This window comes from Diplotaxodon limnothrissa, linkage group LG23 (assembly GCF_057381915.1).
Source record: "Diplotaxodon limnothrissa isolate DT_005_m linkage group LG23, D_limnothrissa_male_GT1.1, whole genome shotgun sequence".
NCBI lineage: Eukaryota > Metazoa > Chordata > Actinopteri > Cichliformes > Cichlidae > Diplotaxodon > Diplotaxodon limnothrissa.
In genome coordinates, this window is record NC_140617.1 from 26,932,749 (window position 1) to 26,951,789 (window position 19,041).

At 42.0% G+C, this 19,041-nt stretch overlaps 2 protein-coding genes across 2 annotated transcripts in view; both read left to right on the forward strand.

Annotated features, from left to right (window-relative positions):
* Nucleotides 1-6,055, forward strand: part of aox6 (aldehyde oxidase 6) — a 36,917-nt gene extending 30,862 nt beyond the window's left edge. The window contains exons 29-34 of the mRNA XM_085348575.1: nt 42-94; nt 172-286; nt 400-465; nt 2,539-2,727; nt 2,821-2,988; nt 3,260-6,055. Of these exons, the coding sequence (XP_085204701.1) occupies nt 42-94; nt 172-286; nt 400-465; nt 2,539-2,727; nt 2,821-2,988; nt 3,260-3,310 (642 nt within the window). The 3' untranslated portion in view covers nt 3,311-6,055. The remainder of the gene's footprint in view (nt 1-41; nt 95-171; nt 287-399; nt 466-2,538; nt 2,728-2,820; nt 2,989-3,259) is intronic.
* Nucleotides 6,056-7,033: 978 nt separating this feature from the next.
* On the forward strand, nt 7,034-18,037 carry bzw1a (basic leucine zipper and W2 domains 1a). The gene is made up of 12 exons (XM_085347793.1): nt 7,034-7,122; nt 9,491-9,564; nt 9,664-9,840; nt 9,927-10,021; nt 10,117-10,182; nt 13,326-13,461; nt 13,709-13,818; nt 13,908-14,078; nt 14,271-14,417; nt 15,364-15,502; nt 15,874-15,996; nt 17,439-18,037. The coding sequence occupies exons 2-12, from the start codon at nt 9,501-9,503 to the stop codon at nt 17,468-17,470; spliced, it is 1,260 nt and encodes a 419-aa protein (XP_085203919.1). The 5' UTR covers nt 7,034-7,122; nt 9,491-9,500; the 3' UTR covers nt 17,471-18,037.
* Nucleotides 18,038-19,041: the final 1,004 nt, after the last annotated feature.

The following is a 19,041-nucleotide window of genomic DNA, read 5'->3' on the forward strand; positions in this document are numbered from 1 at the left end:
ATTTGGAGCATTTAAATAACATAACTTTTCTTTGAACGCAGGCCAATAAAGCATTTATGGAGAAGATCAGTTTGTCAGCGACTGGATTTTACAAGTATGATAGAAATCTCCCCCCACACCCATAATGGATGAAGTAGCAGTAAGTGACTGTATCTTCCTGTTTGTCCTCAGAGGTCCTGACCTTTACGTCGACTGGGACAAGATGGAGGGCCAGCCTTATGCTTACTACACCTACGGAGTGAGCTGCTCCGAGGTGGAGCTGGATTGCCTCACCGGAGAATACAGGGTCTGTCTGAACGGTCTCGACTCTGAATGCCACTTGCTGCAAACAGAAGGAATATTGCCAGAAAATAAAGGAATCCTTTTTTAGTTTTCTTTTCATGTTTGTGCTTCTTGCAGACGTTGAGGACTGACATCGTAGTGGATATCGGCAAAAGTGTGAACCCATCTGTGGACATGGGCCAGGTCAGACCTACGGCCATTTTACATCTTTGCATGACTGCCTGGCAGTTGTTTCAGTGTCATTAACCAACACAATGTAAACAGCATGAAAAAGACTGGAGCCAGAATTTGTGTTCTTGAGAAATAGTTCTCTGGGCTTTCTGAAGGTCTGCCAGAGCAGTAAAATCATACCTGCACAGAAAAACACACAGTGGAGCACTATCAGTCATGGATTGGCCTCCCCAGAGCTCAGACCTCAACATTATTGAAGCAGTGTGGGATCATGTTGACAGAGAACATAACAAAAGGCAGAAACATCCAAAGAAGAGCTTTGAATGTCCTTCAAGAAGCCTGGAGAACTATTCCTGAAGACGACTTAAAGACTAGGGCTGAGTATCGTCACTGATTTCTAGAATCGATTCGATTCCGATTCAAAAGGTCCTGAATCGATTCGATTCAGTTTGATTTGAATCTGGGAAATTTTGCCTCAGACAGTCAGAAATATTATAATTCAGATCAGTACATTTACATATTTTTGTATCTATAAAAAGGAAGCTGACACTCGCAAGACTTTATCAAAGGTGTGAGCGTCACAGCAGAGGCCTTTGTGTCAAAGTAGCTGAAGATAAAACACAGAAAAACATGAGGGCGATTTTCCTGGCCTGGGATTTTATAAAAATATTCTGCAGTACATCGAAAACGAAAGAAAACCATTAATCAGCTTATGAACATTACCTCTGAAGTTACAGTGGTTTTATTAGAGACACGGCTGAGCGTTTTGCATTTTGTATAATTTTACAAAGTTTAAATCTGTTCAGTATAGAACAGCAGAAATTAGGTTTTCTTTTTGGAAGTGAGTAAAAGGAAAAGAAAAAAAACATCGGCCGACAGCGCTGTAAACAACAGTCTTGTGCGTAACAAGCAAGCGAATAATGCAGAAAACAGATTTCAGGGATAGACGGGAAACTGTTCTTGAAGTACAGAGGGGGGGAGAGAGAGAGCTGTGCATGAAGTGTGGGGTTTTTTTTGTTTTTTTTTTTGTTTGTTTGTTTTTTTTGTTGTTGTTTTTTTGTGGTGGATGCAAAACAGTAAAAGTCAGAGGGAATTCAAAACGATGTTTATGTGAAGCTTAGTTTGGATCTTCTTTTGCTGCTGGTTCAGTCAATATTGTTTGGAGAGAGATCAAACTAACAGCTTTAGAATCGGCGTAAACACAAAGCGCGGACCCGCCAAAACATCAGAATCAGCGAGCTGTCGGCTTTCAGCCCCGACCGTGTCCGTGCCATCGGTGAGAAAGCCACATCTCACTGATTTTGATCCGCGGGTCCGCGCTTTGTGTTTACGTCTTTGTGCAGAACCCGTGTAGCTGCTCTCATTTACCGTTTTAAATGTTTGGTGGTTGTCAAAATTTTGTGACGTTTCACCTGAGATTCTGGAATTTTGGGCAAAATACATTTGTATAAAACAATCGATTCAGGATTTTAATGAATTGATATCACGTTATCCAAGCCAGAATCCATCATTAAAACCCACCCTTATTAAAGACACGACAAAGCTAAGAGAGTTCAGAATGTGCTGAAGAATAAAGGTGGTCACACCAAATAAGTAATTCAGTTCAAATTATTATATAGTGCCAAATCAGAACAGCAATCCCCTCAAGGTGCTTTATATTGTAAGATAAAGACCCTACAATAATGCATTGAAACCCTCAGCAATCAAACAACCCACTGTGGGTAAGCACTTGGTGTAAATGGAAAAGAAAAGACTTGCTTTTTAACAGGGAGAAAACTCTGGCAGAACCAGGTTCGCGGAGGGCTGTCTGCAACCAAACCATGGCAATTTTAATCATTTAAAAAGGGGGAACCAGAGGTCCAGAGCCAAAAGTTACCTGAGCTGACCTTCAGGTTTGTTAGAACTGTTCAAACCCCCCCAGTCGATATGTATACTCAAGCCCGTTTGCACGGTTCAGTAAGTGGCTGCACCCATTTCACCCAGTGTTTTAAAACCTGAACAGCTGAATTTAGTTAAGTAAAAAAACAACTTTTAGCAGAGCGTAGTAATTAACGTCTCTCTCCTTGATTTCTTCCCTTCTCTCAGATTGAGGGAGCGTTCATGCAGGGTTTGGGTCTCTACACTCTGGAGGAGCTGAAGTTTTCTCCCTTCGGGCTGCTGTACACTCGAGGACCGTCTCAGTACAAGATCCCGGCGGTCTGCGATGTGCCGCTGCAGTTTAACGTCTACCTGCTGCCCGACTCTGACAACCCCTACGCCATCTACTCTTCAAAGGTCAGACACAAGGAGGAAGATTACTTCCAAACACCTCAGTCTTTTAGTTTTCTATTGTACTTGGTGCGTTGCTGATTTTCGTCTCCTGTGCAGGGTATTGGAGAACCCACCCTCTTCTTGGGCAGTTCGGTGTTCTTCGCCATCAAAGACGCCGTGGCTGCTGCTCGCTCCGATTCTGGTTTGAAGGGACCCTTTTCTCTAAACTCCCCTGCAACACCAGAGAGGGCCTGCTTAGCCTCTGCCTCCCCATTCACTCAGAAGGTAACTACACATGTCAGCTACACAATCTGGAGTTCGCCTAAACGGGACAGTTTGTAAACTTCAGGTCCTGTAACTGTAAATTTATGCTTACAGACAGGAAAGGTCGAGGAGTTCAGCTGTCACATAAACTTTAAGCACATTCTGCTCATATTAATGAGAGGCCACTGTGAGTGATGGCAGGAAGCTCATACCTGTGGGAATGATGATGGTGTGCAGAACTGTTTTGAAGACCAAAACTTTACACATTAATTCCTATTCTTTTTGTTTCCAGGTTCCAGCCAGCAAACCAGGGTCTTTCAAGCCGTGGGCCTTGGACATCTGAGACTGAATCAAACTAAAGATTTTAAACTAATCATTTTTAGCTAATATCAGGTGAAATTCACTTAGAGTAGCAAAAAATACCAGCCGCGGGGCAAAGGTGCTTTTAATCCACTTCAGTGTTTAACACCTTTACAGATTTTATTGTATCATTGAATTTAAGATTTCAGAAGCTAAACACAAATCACTGCGATGCACACGTCACACCTACCCACTGAGTCAAATACACACGGTTAACGCTGTTGTGCAGTCAAATTTCCTTTGATTTAAGACTGCATGTTTCACTTGCACAGAATCTGTCCGATGATCATTTCTCTTCTTTTTCTTTTTTTGTGGTGGTCCACCACATGTACAGTGCAGTTAGTTTTTAATCTTTTATAGATATCTTTTTTTAGTTATTCTGTTACCAAATGTAACCAGAATTGTGGCCACTCGAGTGGGTTTCAGCCCGCAGACGTGTTCCTCATTTTTATTAATTTTAAACACAAAGAATCAACATTGTGATTGAATTAGATTTATTCTGTGTTATGGGAAATGCTCTGCCAATCAAAAATATACGTGAATGAGGTCGCTTTCTTGTTACCCGGAAGCATATCGCGCAGAGGAACGCGCACTCAAAAACGGATCCCAACAAATTGGCGCTTTTGCGAATACGTTTGCTGATAGTAACACCATGTGATTCAGCTAATAACACAGGGATTTCATCATTTGTGAAGCCAGGCTGAAAACACTCAGCAATCTGTGCATTCACGACTGGATGTAATACCGGTAGCTTAGCTGTAGCATTTGTAGCTGAGGGCTTCAGCTTCCGGGTAACAAGGAAATGATGTCATTCACGTAGATTACTGATTGGCAGCGCTAACTCGAAATTTCGAGTTGCTTTTCTCAGAATATTGAGTTAATAAATCGGAATTTTGAGAAAATAACTCGGAATTTTGAGTTATGGATCTTTTTTTTTTTTTTTTTTTTTAAGTGGCGGAAACAGGCTTCCATAAATGTGAGACGATCGTCCACTTGATCTTTGGTTTTGTCTGAAGGCATTGATTTGTTTTGTGCTTGAATGCTTGATTTAGAAGGGAAAACATAAATTATGTTTAATAAAGCAAAGAAAATCCACCTTTTGTCTCTGTAAAACTAAGGATGAACTCAAAGTCACTTTAGAGACTAAGGCCATGCTGACTGGTACACGAGGATGATCACACCACAAGGATGATCTTCACTGGCTACAGCTGTTGTGCTGCTCATTAAAAGAAATGCCTAATCAGCCACTCACATGGCAGCAACTCTGCATGTTTAGGGACGTAGATGTGGTCAAGACGACCTGCTGGACTCCAAACAGAGCATCAGAATGGAGAAAAAATGTGATATAAGTGGCTTTGACTGTGGTGTGGTGGTTCTGCATATTTGAGCAGCTGCTGCTCTGCTCTTCCACACAACCATCGTAAACCTATTATAAATACAAATACTTTTTTTTCTCTTTTCTTTCTTAAATTCTGCCATATTTGCCTATAACTAAAATATTTCTGTATATCAGGCAAATAACAAACTGAAGTCATGTTATATTACTAAAGTTTACCTGGCACAGTGTGAGAAATTAGTGAAGCACAACATTCAACCTCTAAGAAAATGATTTTCTTTAGGAATGTAGATAAATGACTGTAATTTGGCATCTTATTAGTTTTTATAAAAGTAAATTAAAAAATTTTTTTTAGGGTGAAGTATTTCAATTAAAGAGCTTACAGAATAACATTTGTAATGGATTACTCACTACAGACGCTCTAACTGGGTTACTGGATTATTTGAAGGCATAACTTTTATGTAACACAGACACTTGTGATTTATCGGAACAATACAACGTTTTTTTTTGTTTTGTTTTTTGTCTTTGGCTGAAACTTAATTAGAACAGCAGAATTTGTGTGCGTGCGTGTGCGTGTGTGTGTGTGTGTGTGTGTGCGCATCAAAGCTGGAAGTAGCAACTGCACTATCCTCGGGTGATTTCTGAATTCTGCATTTTGACGCTTTTTGTTTGCTGCCATCCTGTGTTTTGTTTGTTTTTCTGCACTAGAAAACACTGCATTTGGGTGATACTTTATTCAGCAGTTAGCTAGCTAGTTGGTAAGTTGCATCCATAAGCTGTACAGTATTACTTGTACAGTAATTGAATTTCATTCACCAACACTGCGTGATGGTGTTTGCCTCACAGCAAGTTGGATTATTTCTTTGATAATTATGTTAAAAAGGCTCAAATATGGCTGAATTGGCAACACAAAGGCTCGTTTCACCCTGTACCCAAAACACATCCTCATGATTCCCAAGACCTTTGGGAAAACATCCCGTGGACTGACTAGGCAAAAGCTGAACTTTTCTGGAAGGTTTGAGTCCCATTACATCAGACATAAAACAACTTCACAGCAACAGTGTGATGGTCTGGGGCTGCTCTGCTGCTTCAGGATGAGTTGCTGTAATTGATGGAACCATGAATTCTGCTCTCTACTAGAAAATCCTGAATGAGAATGTCTGAGCATTAGTTCATGCCCTGAAGATCAAGAGCACTTGAGTTCTGCAGCAGGACAATGATCAGAAACACACCAGTGCAAAAGTAAAAAATAAAAATCGAGGTTTTGGTGTGATCGGACACTGATAAAGGGAAAAATGTTAGAATATGTAGGGAACATGAAAGGGAATGTAATTTCACCTGGAAATATCAATCATATGTTTGTGTGCATATATGTATATGATAAATTAATAAATGAACCTATATGTAGTGTGTTTGGGTCTGTGAGCTATTTTCACTGTTTACCAAAAGGAAATTAGTTTCTTTTTTTATTTTAGCCACAGAATACTTCCCTTTGGGTGATTTTCCATGAAGAACAAATCGACTAACACATTTTCAGAGACTTCAAGCCTTATGCATTTATATCACACAGGTGGTGTTCATGCCATAAAGGTATGGAGGTACTTTTTCCCTTCACTCTGTCCTCTCCCTGCGTGGCCTGCTGTTCGTTTGTGCTCCAGCATCCCGGCACATTTTACCCTATGTGTAGTAAGTGAAAAAATTGGAACTTTCTACCAGTTAGGTTTTTTAATCTATTATCTAATTATTTCGGCATAGCATGAATGGCCATGTGGGAGATCGTTATCAGTAAACATAAAGCTTATGAAACATAAAACTTTACACCTTCGTTCATGTTTTCCAGTGCTGTTAATTAGGTCCCAAATTGGAGTCTGATGGGCCGATTTTGGCCCTTAGGTCTTATGTTTGACATCTCTGCTATACAGGGATAAAGTGCAAGAAATGCATATCCAGACTGTTTATGTTGTATAGACTGACATAAATCTGCTCCTAATCAAGTTCATTTATATTTTTTCAAGATAAACATGTTTTTTTTTTCACTCACATCTGTTATTCAGTTACATTTTATCACAAAAAATAAGCAGCATTTCATATTTGAAATATGAACCATGTATGTGGTAAACATCTGTTATGTATTTTTACATACATTGTTATTGATGCACTGATTTAATAACACAATAACTTAACACTGGCTGAGTAACAAAAACAGGAAGACCACGCAAGGGTTAGCTACATAAATATACTGTAATGTATTTCAAAACAAACAAACAAAGAAAAAGCTTTCTGTATCAGTAAATTAAACGTTTTTGTTCAAAGGAAATCCCCTTTAAAAAGCGCATGCGCAGCGGGCGGAGCCTGCGGAAGTCCTGACGGGAAGGTCTTTTTGTTTGGGCTGCTCAGATACTCGACACTTTGCTTCCATTCCTCGGCTTCACAACCGTTTTTTATCTGCATTAATTTCGGTGAGTACTCTCATTTTCCGGCTCCTCGCCTCGGTTCCCACGCCGCCCTCTCCTTGCGTGTACTGATGTGGCCTGTTTGAAGGCAGGAAATTTTGCTTTTTGGGTTTTGTTCGGCCTGGGAATGTTGCCATCATGGGCGCCGCCGGAGGGCGAATTTTAACTTAGCATTAGCTCCATTACAGAGCAGATTGCGGCTCTGCTTTGTTGTTGTTATGGATGGGGTTTTTTTTCATGACAGCTCGACAGGTGGTTGTGTTTTATAGTCGATGAGGTGCTGATGCGGTGAATTTTCTTGCGTGCGTGAGCCGAGGCTGAACGGTAATCAAACGTGGTTAGCGTGCTAGCGGGCCCGGCTACCTTGCTCGGCGCATGGCGAGGCCTCGAGTTAGCCTGTGCTAATCCACAGTTAGCCAGCTGCTCAGAAAATCCCTCATTGCTCGCGAGCGGAAAGCTATCCGTGGGAAATATCCGTGGAACGTGCTCGCGTTGAGGTCACACCTGTGTACTGTGATTGAATTAAGCAGTGTCGTGCTGATACATCTGGTTATTTCCACCTCCCAGCATCCACCTTTATAGCCCCGCAGATTGTCTTTTGTCTGCCGAGTACTCCTTCACCTTTGTGTGAGTAGCTAGTCAAAGCCCGGGGGGAGGAAAAGCAGCCGTGCTGGATTTAATTTACTTTGAACTAAATCTGTATTATGTCAGGCTGTTTTTAATAGATTAAGGAGGCTTTCCTTGGAGTAAGATAAATGAAGTCAGAACAGCTAAAACTAAACAACTGCATGCTCGCGGATAGTGGTTAACTACACTGCCATTTAAAACTGATAAATGCGCATCTCTTAGAGTTAAATACTTTCTAACGTTCTCTGTGTTTGTGAAGGCAGTGGTTACAGATATACACGTTACTTGGTTTAATCTTAAGAGGCACGTGAACGTCTCAGTTACAGCAAAATAACTTACACAGTGAGTTTCCTTGACATTAATCCAGCTGTTGACGGACCCTGAGCCTGGATAGAAGAGAGTTTGGGATTTAGGAGGGAAATGAAGCCATCACTGCAAAGAAAAGGGGTGTCATGGGTTTAAATACTCAAACATGTTTACACTCTTTGGTAGAAATGGAGGGGGGAAATTGGACATGAAAGGGAAAAGCGTCAAGAAATATCAGCCCCTTGGCTGTTATCTGTTAATAAGATGACATTTACTGCCCTGTTTTGTCAGCTGATGGGACTAAATGTTGAGCTGAAGTCTTGGAAGCTGGTCTTTTTTTCCCTTCCCTAATTTGCACTCTTTTTTCTACTTATCTCTATCAACTCAGTTTGACTGATTCCCACACAGTGAAGGAACATTTCAGCCAGTGTAGTACTGCAGTTTCTCTCAGGGATGTACAGATGCTGCTGGCTGAAATGTCCCAGAATTATTATTATTATTCTAAACCAGTGGGTTATTAGTGTGTAAAGGCTACTGTGTGTTTGTGGCTCAAAAAAAGATCAAAACTGGGTGTTATTCATCGTTACTGTTATCAGCGTGTTGCTTTTTCAACACGGATCCATGAATTAAAGGAACAATGTGGTTACTTTTATCATTGTCTGGAAGTAAGACATGGTTAACAAGCATGATTTGTGGCCTTTGTGGTTTGTTGCTGAAGAACTCAGACTTTAAAACATTTAAGTAAATTAAAATGAAGAAATTGTTGCTTCACTACTAGGTTTGTTTTTCTTTTTTTGCTGAGTGTGCACTTTTTTTGTTTTGACTGCTATAGCAAGGGAACATTTCGTCCTGTGATAACACTTTGGTTACTTTCACAATGAACCTCATCGCGGGCAAAGAGTCGGGCCTTTTCATTGTTTGTACCTTTTAAGGGTTTTTACACCCTGTTAAAATGAAAGGGGGAATGTGTTTTAGTTAAATAGGAACTAATGCATTTCCAAAAATACCATTTTGATAATAATTTAACTCCATGAGCCTTCCTGTATGACTCGCAGCGTCCTTCAAATATTCATGATTACTTTTGAAATTTATCCTCTCTTTAAAGTGAGAGAAATAAAAGCCTGACTGAAACTGAACAGATTTTAAGTTAAAACTAAACTGAAAAGAATAAGCCAACTCTGGAAACTCCCAGAGAGTAAACTGATTGAAAACAAACTGAAACTAAGTTCTTACAATAAAAACTTTTCATCTCCGGTCGGTGCCACCAGCTTTTTGAATTACCAGCAGACTCTAAAGTCATTCTACACAGCCCATTGTTACAGGACGTGTGGATAACCCGGCTTACGCCCAGGTGCTGGGAGGAGAAAACATAATTACAGGGCCCGTTGATGAGTTGCCTGTGCAGCTAAACATTAACTCTGTGTGTTCTCGTCTCTTTCAGGGTGTCTTTTATGAATAATCAAAAGCAGCAAAAGCCAACGCTAACAGGCCAGCGTTTCAAAACGAGGAAAAGAGGTGAGTGCTGATTCCTGGATCCACTGATCCCCAGCCCTGCTGTTCCACACTCTGCTTTCATTTCTGAATCAACGTTTGTGTGTCGTTGTCTTCCCACAGATGAAAAGGAGAGATTTGACCCTACTCAGTTTCAAGAAAGTATCGTACAAGGCTTGAATCAAACTGGCACTGATTTGGAAGCGGTCGCAAAGTTCCTCGATGCCTCTGGCGCCAAGCTTGACTACCGCCGCTATGCAGAGACACTCTTTGACATCCTGGTGGCTGGCGGGATGCTGGGTGAGTTGCGACATGTTTTGTCGTCACTCGTGTGCAGAAATGTGTGTAATACATGTATATATTTACCTTTTTATGTGTGTCTGCAGCCCCAGGAGGGACTCTCTCTGATGACATGACCCGCACAGAGTACTGCCTCTTCACGGCACAAGAAGACCTGGAGACAATGCAAGCATATGCTCAGGTCGGTCCCTGTTAATGAATGCGTTTTAAAAATGAAGCACGCGTGACAAGCAGGTAATGCTCACAGGCCGTTTCTTCTCTTTGACTCATAAACAGGTTTTTAACAAGCTGATCAGGCGTTACAAGTACCTGGAGAAGGGTTTCGAAGAGGAGATCAAGAAGGTGAGCAATAACTGGATCCTGATAAGGGGATAAGTTCAAACTGGGCTTAGCTGGTTGGAACGGTTTGAGGCAGAGGTTGCCAGCTGTTGATTGCAGTTCCCTTCGTTTGTTTTCAAGATAACAAACTTTTTTCCCCCAAAGCAAGGCACTATGCAGCAGACGAAGTACATAATGTACTGTAGATGTTTTAAAAGTTTCTGAATTTCTTAATCTAAAAATAAAATTTCATTGGTGTTAAAAGTTTTAATTGCGGACTTTTGAGTTTCCCACAAGCCGACTAAACAAGACTAAAGTCAAAATTGATTAACTGATATTTTTCATGCTCTTATTTTGAAGGCTGAGCCTCTGCTATCCCTGTTCTTTTAATGTGCTCCAACTTTAGAGCAGTCTGTTCGCTGCTGTTGCGGCCCTTGTAGTTGGTCAGCTCTCATGAACCTCTGTTCCTGTGGTTGGACAAACTCCCAGCTGCACCATCTTGGATGCTAGCAGTTTCAGCAGCCATGATCTTTGAAAGTACAACTGCAGCACCAGATCATACCTTTAAGTGGTCGGGCTGTTTGAGGTGTTTTTGACTGCCAGTAATTGGGGGGTTGGGCCTTGATTATACTTTGTCTGCTCGTGTCTGAGTGACATCCACAAGCCTGAATTTGCGTTGCAGTGCACCACTTCAAAGAGCTGAAATGGGAACGACTGCTTGGCTGTCGGGTCTGTCAGTGTAGTCAAGGACTTTGTGCCGCTGGATCATTATGTGGTGCTTATTTTATGCTTGTAAGCACAGCACTAGGAAGCGTAGGATGGGTGTGTGACACCATACATGGAGTTTAAGTCCTGCTGTAGAAAACTGGTGCCATAAGCACAAAGACTGCAGTCAAAGATGGAGCTGATGTCCACTGATGGGATAAGAAATTAATTGCTGCATGGTGTGCGTTGTTTTCTTTCACACCACAGGAGGTGCTTTTTCTTCACGTGCCCTTACATTTCCGCAAATGCGAGCAGCTCTGTGGGAAACGACCCACCTGTTGCTGGGGATAAGTTGGGCCTTTTTATCGCAACTCTTGAACGGTTTGCACAATTGATAAAATCTAATGGGATTTGGAAACAACTGTGCACTTTTCAATGATGTTAAGGGCATTGCAGTGATCCCAGGCGTGGTGTCACAGCAGCCCCATGAAGTTACACTAGTTTATTGCTGATACAAACATTTTAAAACTCTTGACCGTCCACAGAAGCTCAAAATACAAACTTTTAATGTGTGGTAACCCTGGATTTGATTTGCTTAAAAGGTTATTCTCAACATGTCTGGAAAGAAATTTCTTTAGTGGAAGGGAGTTTTAACATCTCTAGGGATGTACCGTATTTTCACGACCATAAGGCGCACTTAAAAGTCTTAGATTTTCTTCAAAAAGTGCGGCGCGCCCTATAGCGCGGTGCGCCCTATGTGTTGTAAGGAGGACGTAGTAGAGAACACCATGAGAACGTTAAAGGGTGAAGTGTGGGCGTTGATCGTATATACCGGGACAATCGCACATACCTGTATAAAAGAACAGGTATGTGCATTATGCAGGACATCGTTGTTTTAACAACCCTGAAAATGGCAAAGATACAGGCTTACGAAGCACAGTTTAAACTGAAGGCCATCAGCTACGCGGAGGAACATGGAAATCGAGCAGCGGCGAGAGAATTTAAGATTAACGAATCGATGGTTCGCAAATGGAGGAAGCTGGAAAACAAGCTCCGGCAGGTCAAGAAGACGCAGCTGAGTTTCCGCGGACATAAGGCGAGGTGGTCCGAGTTGGAGGAAAGACTCGAGCGGTGGATCATCGAGCAAAGAGCGAGCGGGAGAAGCGTTTCGACGGTCACCATTCGGCTAAAAGCAGTTTCACTTTCACTTTTTATGAAACGGTGCCATTTTTCCATCCGGACCAGGACTACGGTAGCGCAGCAACTTCCAGCGGATTATAAGGAAAATCTGGCCATCTTCCGCTCCTACTGCAGCAAACACATCGCCGACAAACACATCCAGCCCAGCCACATCACAAACATGGACGAGGTCCCGCTCACTTTTGACATCCCGGTGAGTCACACTGTGGAGAAGAAGGGGACCAGCACGGTAGCGATACGCACAACGGGGTATGAAAAGTCTTCTTTTACTGTTGTGCTTGGCTGCCATGCTAATGGACAGAAACTGCCGCCTATGGTGATTTTTAAGCGAAAGACTTTGCCTAAAGAGAAGTTTCCAGCAGAAATCATCATTAAGGCAAATGAAAAGGGCTGGATGGATGAGGAAATGATGAAAGAGTGGCTGAGGGAGGTGTATGTAAGGAGACCAGGTGGTTTTTTCCACGCATCACCATCGCTGTTGATCTGTGACTCTATGCGTGCCCATCTCACAGCCGATGTGAAAAAACTTGTGAAGCAAATGAACTGTGAGCTTGCTGTCATTCCGGGAGGCCTGACAAAGGAACTCCAACCGCTGGACATCGGTGTGAACCGCTCGTTCAAAGTAAGGCTGCGAGCGGCCTGGGAGCGATGGATGACCGGTGGAGACCACAGTTTCACTAAGAGTGGAAGGCAGCGCCGGGCGAGTTACGCCACAATTTGCCAATGGATTGTAGATGCTTGGGCTAACATGTCTGCTGGCACTGTTGTTCGAGCTTTCGCAAAAGCCGCATCGTTTCCGAGGAGCCGCACGGCACGGAAAGTGACTCTGACGGTGAAGACAGTGAACCTGGCATGTTTGATGGAGATTTAGCGCAGCTGTTCAATTCAGACACAGAGGATGAGGACTTCGATGGGTTTGATTGATGATAAAAATGTGAGTACCAAACTTTGTTTTGCTCCTGCTTTATTTTTAAATACGCACACTTGTATGCTTGTGTGTTGTTGATGATGACGATTACCGGCATAAGGTACCGAATTCAGGTTTGCTCCCGCTTTATTTTTAAATACGCATACGGTACTTGTATGCGCCCTATGGTCCAGTGCGCCTTATGTGTGTGTTAAATACAGTAAGGGCACACATAACTGAGACTGCGCCTTTTAGCACAGTGCGCCTTATGGTCGTGAAAATACGGTAAGTATGCCCACAGTTTTTGTTTTTCAAGCTTAAACATGCATTAAACTTGTCTGCGTTCTCTTTGTAGTTACTGCTGTTTCTAAAGGGGTTTACTGAGTCTGAGCGCAACAAGCTCGCCATGCTGACCGGCATCCTGCTGGCCAACGGCAGCATATCAGCCTCCATCCTGAACAGTCTCTTCAACGAGAACCTCGTCAAAGAAGGTAAGGACAAACGTCTTAAGTCTGGGTTTGCAGAGATGCATGGCTCAGAAACGGTCAGAAAGCTGGTCGGGTATCAGTGACAGCAGCAGTTTGGTGGTTTCGTCCTGCAACACTGACACTTTCTGTGGTTCTTGTGTGCAACAGCTTCCCTGGGAAGCTTAACATTAATTAGGGCAGTCAAATTAATTTAAAAAAGGAGTTGGTTTTGTGTTCAGAAGAAGCTCTGACCTGTGTCATCTCTGTCCAGGCGTTTCTGCAGCCTTCGCTGTCAAGCTGTTCAAGTCATGGATCAACGAGAAGGACATCAACTCTGTTGCTGGCAGTCTTCGCAAAGTTGGCATGGACAACAGGCTGATGGTAAGCAAAAACACAAGTCAGGGGCCACGTGTCGACCCATTCCTGCTGCCAGTGTCTCACTGGTGTGTGAACATCCTTCTCCTTCTCAGGAACTCTTTCCGGCCAACAAACGGAGCTGCGAGCATTTTTCGAAGTACTTCACCGACGCCGGGCTGAAGGAGCTGTCTGACTTCGCCCGCAACCAGCAATCCATCGGCGCCCGCAAGGAGCTGCAGAAGGAGCTCCAGGAGCAGATGTCCCGAGGTGACCCTCTGAAGGAGGTGAGGCCACAGGCTGACTTATTTAAATGCCTAATTTATCATAAAAGATATACACTGAGCTCTGAACAACAGGTTTTTAACACTTCTGTTTTTGCTCCACTCAGTTTCTCTGAATGAAAAAGCACAGAAACAGATGTGTGCTTCATTAGTGACTGACGTGTGTGATTAACCTCGCTGCCTTCCCTCCTTCAGATTATCGCCTTCACTAGGGAGGAGATGAAGAAGGCCAACCTCTCTGAGCAGGCCATGATCAGCATCATCTGGACTAGTGTGATGAGCTCCGTGGAATGGAACAAGAAGGAAGAGCTCGTGACCGAACAAGCCATCAAACACTTGAAGGTACGCAGCAGGGCCGAGGAGCACAGCTGTGGTTAAAGCGCTTAAAGGGATTAATTCATCATTATTAATTAATGAACCTGTGCAGGAAACGCGACTCTACGGCTGAAGGCTTATCCCGCAACCACAGCTATGTCTTACTTCAAAGTAAAAGCCTTGGAATATTTGAATTGAACAGGATTTTCAAGTTGGTGGCAGATTTGCAAAATAAAAGCCTCCCGTTTAGTTCATTGTGCCTCTAGTCCAGCAGTAGCAACAATCTCACTGCAATAAATCCCCAAATTACAGCGTCTATTTATTATTGCCAGTAAATGTTCTCTTTTCAAGTGTCTAAACATCCTCAAACCCATGAACTTCAAGACTAATGAAGACTTTATTATGGGGCTAACACATGTGGGGGTGCAAAACACCTCAATAGCATCACCTACAAAACTAACCTGTGAAATTTGATTCATTTTGTCCATCTTGGGATGTTACACATGTATCTCAGTGGAAACATGCCCTAAACCCCATTTTGGAAGGCTGGCATTTTAAAGTCAAGAGGCAGGTTTTGTAGTATTTATTGGGTCTATGGTGCCACCTACAGTATTTCAATAAAGGAGCCCCAGCACTTGATTTTAATCTGCTTGCATGAAATTCAGTGGCCTCGTGTAATATCCCAAGTTGAAAAGGCATCTTTGTGCCTTCTAAACCCAACAGGAAGTCTACAAGTATCTTGGTTGCTATTGAAACTCAGAGTTAGATGGATAAATGTGATTGGTCTGTTTGACCGACCTGAAAACTTTTAAGGAAGAAAATCACAAAGCTGCATGAGAAGCTGTTAAAGCTCGTGTACATCAATCAATCTGTCCCAGACTGTTGGTTGGTGAAAGGAAACTGCTCCACGTGTACCACAGTATTGCTCCCTGCAGCTTTACATGCTCTAATTTAGCGGCTTCTTTCTCCACAGCAATACAGCCCTCTGCTGAAAGCCTTCACCTCCCAGGGTCTGTCTGAGCTCAGCCTGCTGCTGAAGATCCAGGAGTACTGCTACGACAACATCCACTTCATGAAGGCCTTTCAGAAGATCGTGGTGCTCCTCTATAAAGGTTGGTGCTACAGCAGGAGGAAAAAGCTTGGCTGTGACAGCTTGTCTTGTTGTCTTTTAGGTTTATGAAAGGTCATTTTTCCCATTTCCTGACTTTAAAAAGCTGTTTCTTGAATGTGCTTGGTGTCTTTTTTTTTTCTTTTTTTTTTTGCTACCCAAACACTAGAAAGTCTGGCTTGGCATTGTCCTTTTTACACACAGCTTCAGCTTTGATTGGTCTTAGATTTCCCCCAGAAGTCCAGATTGTTTTTAATAGAGAAACTCTCACCAAGCATCAGTAAATTGTTTCTTTGAATCTTTACAAAGGTTTCAGGCTCTCCTGGTGGAAGTTTAATGTGCCCGCCCTCCTCACAGTCCTGTTTTCTCTTTCAGCGGATGTATTGAGTGAAGAGGCCATACTGAAGTGGTACACTGAAGCCCACCTTGCCAAGGGGAAGAGCGTTTTCCTCGAGCAGATGAAAAAATTTGTGGAGTGGCTGAAGAATGCTGAGGAAGGTAAAGATGGAGAAATAACCTGCACTTCCTGGGTTTTGTGTGTTTTGAGGAGCTGTGTTCAGAGCTGATGGCATATGCTCAAAACCTGAAAGGCCACTAAAAGGTTAAAGGAGCTCTGCATTGAACAGGCCAGTTAGACATGCACCTGTCACGTTGTATGATTAAAGGCATGTATAGACATGTACCTGAGTGTATTTATGACAACGAAGGAGTTTATACTATATATGAATTTGCTAAAGCTTTGTTTTAGCTTGTTAGCTGACTCAATCACAGGTCAATATGAAATGCTTGAGATGTTTTACAGTCACATGACTACTACCCACATGGTAATTGATGCTAGCATGTCAGGTAACAGAGCTCGATCGGTCCACAACTGGTTGAAGCACCACAAATGCTCTGTGGTGTGGCCATGTAATGGGAAGTCGAGCACCAGCTGTGGCTACAACCGTAGCTTGCCTCCACCAGTGTGAGTGAGAGAATGAATGAATAGTGGCATTGAAAAGCGCGATATAATTATTATTATTATAATAATCTGGCTGGCCATCTGTGCTAGTGTATCAGGATGTTTGTTATAAAACTCGAAGCTGTAGCTTTAGCCAAAGTATAATGCAAAATGCCTCTATAAATGGCCCTAGAGTAAGTGGCAATCTTGCAAACGACAATCACCAGGGAAAATGTTCATTTCCAAACGAGCTGTTGTTTGGCGAAATTGATCACAAGAGGGGGCTGAACCAAAAACCTGGTTACAAGTACTTTGCTTGGAAGATGCAAACTATTCCTGAGTGGCAGGGAAACTTGAAATAAGTCCAAAAAAGTTCCTCTAAAGTCATCGGTTGCTTCTTTTTTGCAATATATTTGCAGAGTTGAGGTACAAGTTCAATTTCTCCAATTCTGGCTTATGTCAAAAGTTTCACACCCACTTGGCGAGTGGTTTGCAAGTATTTTGTCTCAGTTGCTCCTAGTTTGCAGGTTTTGTCTGTGCAATTGAGACAAATTGTCACCAATCAAGGGGTTTCCATGCAGCCTTTTTGTTACTGATTTTTACCCAGCACTAACAAACTGGCCAGAATAAAAGTTTCTCTAGTGACTGATGGTTGCCAGGCGTCACAAACAGTCTCTAATCCTGGGAGAGTGAGTATTTTTCTTGTTTGAAATCCTCTGAAACCAGATCAGCGTTTAGTCCTGATGTATTCACTGGAGCAAAGGATGACTGCATGTTGTTTGGTTTTTAGTGGCGAGTTCTTCACATGCACAGGGTGCTGGAGGCAACCAGGTAGTTGGGAAAGGTCTCAGTCTTTAAATGACTGTACAGTCATGAGAAAAAGGAGGTCTTAAATACTTTAAAGACAATCACAATCAAATCATCGTTTTACTCATTCACAAGATGTTGTAAAGTGATCAGCGTCTTGACTGATTCGTCCTCTTGTGTTTTCTCTCGGCAGAGTCGGAATCGGAGGAAGAGGAGGCGGACTAAAACCTCAATTGCCAGACGAGCTTTGTTTTTCTTTTGTTTTTCTTTTAAAAAGTAGGAGCAGGAGCAGTAGAATGTCTTTGCCCTTTTCCCTCCTTCTACATCCTGTTACGGTTTATTTATCCACAAATGCAAACAATCCTCCACCACTACCAAACGCTTAGTTTGTCCAAATAAAACGGGTCCTTAACTCGCAGTATGGAGGGCAGTGGGAGCAGAAAATGACAAATTCTCCCCTTCTCTTCCCTTCTTTGGTCATTTTGATGTAATTTGGATTATGAAAACGTGTTTGATTTTCAGTGGCTGCTGCTCATAAGTCTGAGGTTCATCTTCATGCGACTACAGCCAAAGTCTTTTCTTTCTCCCCCTCTTTATTTTTTCTTTTTAAAATTGACTCGGCTCATTGTTTTGGCTCCTGTTCGGTCTTAAACTTCGCCTTCTTGACTTTTTGGGTAAACTTGTACTGCCTGTCGAGGTCACTCCGGTCAGTTTGTCAGAAGACACGCCCCCCTGTAAAATGCCTCGCCAGCTAACTATTATTATTGGTTTCTACTTTCTTTAATCTGATAAGCCGATTTGACTTTTTTATGAAATAAAGATTATTGAAACTGTTCTTCCTGTGCTTTGTTTTCATTTTACTTCAGTAATTGTAACTTTGGTCTCTAGGACTATGAAGCTACAAATGGTGAACCATGGCAGGTCGCTAGGGACAACTGTGACCACCTAGGGAACGCAAACTAGAATTTGGAATAAAGTTTAAAGCATTTCACGCTTTAAAGGGGTTGCTGACCAGTCTATAGACATGTCTGAGGCTTAACTGTGCAAAGAAAGCACATTCTGATCTTAAGTGGGCCAAAGGGGTGAGATTCCTGTTTCAATGTAAATAAGTTTACACATTTAATTTTAAAACTGGGAAATGTTAATAAAATTAGTTGAAAATGCACCAGAGTTGGCCATGAGCTAATTTTCAGCTGTAGTCCCAGTTTGGGTCTTGAAAGAACACTAGAATCAGAACGCATCAATTTTATATAAGGAGAAGGGACATACTGGCTAAAGTAAAACTTAGCTCAGTACTGACATTATCATTCAACAGTCTTCAGTTTTCATTGAAAATGTGTTCTGATCTTTGAAACTAATGGGTGTGATCTTCCACTGTTGCACAGCCTTTACAGAAAATGCATTAAGACCAGACATCCTTTAAAGGAATAATATAGCCCTCTCTATTCAAATGTGTAATTTGGTCTCTTTTTATCCTGGTGGTAATGAACCAAATCAATGAGGAGCTATATTGTTTCATAATTGATTTAATTAAAGATGCAAATTCATGTATTTGATAAATGCACTAAACTCATGATATGGGTTTTTAATGCATCTATGAAGAGTAAAGGAACTGAGCTGAACAAAATAATACTAAAATAATATGGAGGACAAAATGTATGTAACTTAAGCTGTATGAACGTATTTCATATATATTTAAGTTGTCAATATTAAACTATATTACAAATCTTTTTTTTTTTTTTTTTATTTGGGACTTAAAGTTTAATTAAGAGTTGATATCTAAACATTTGACTCAG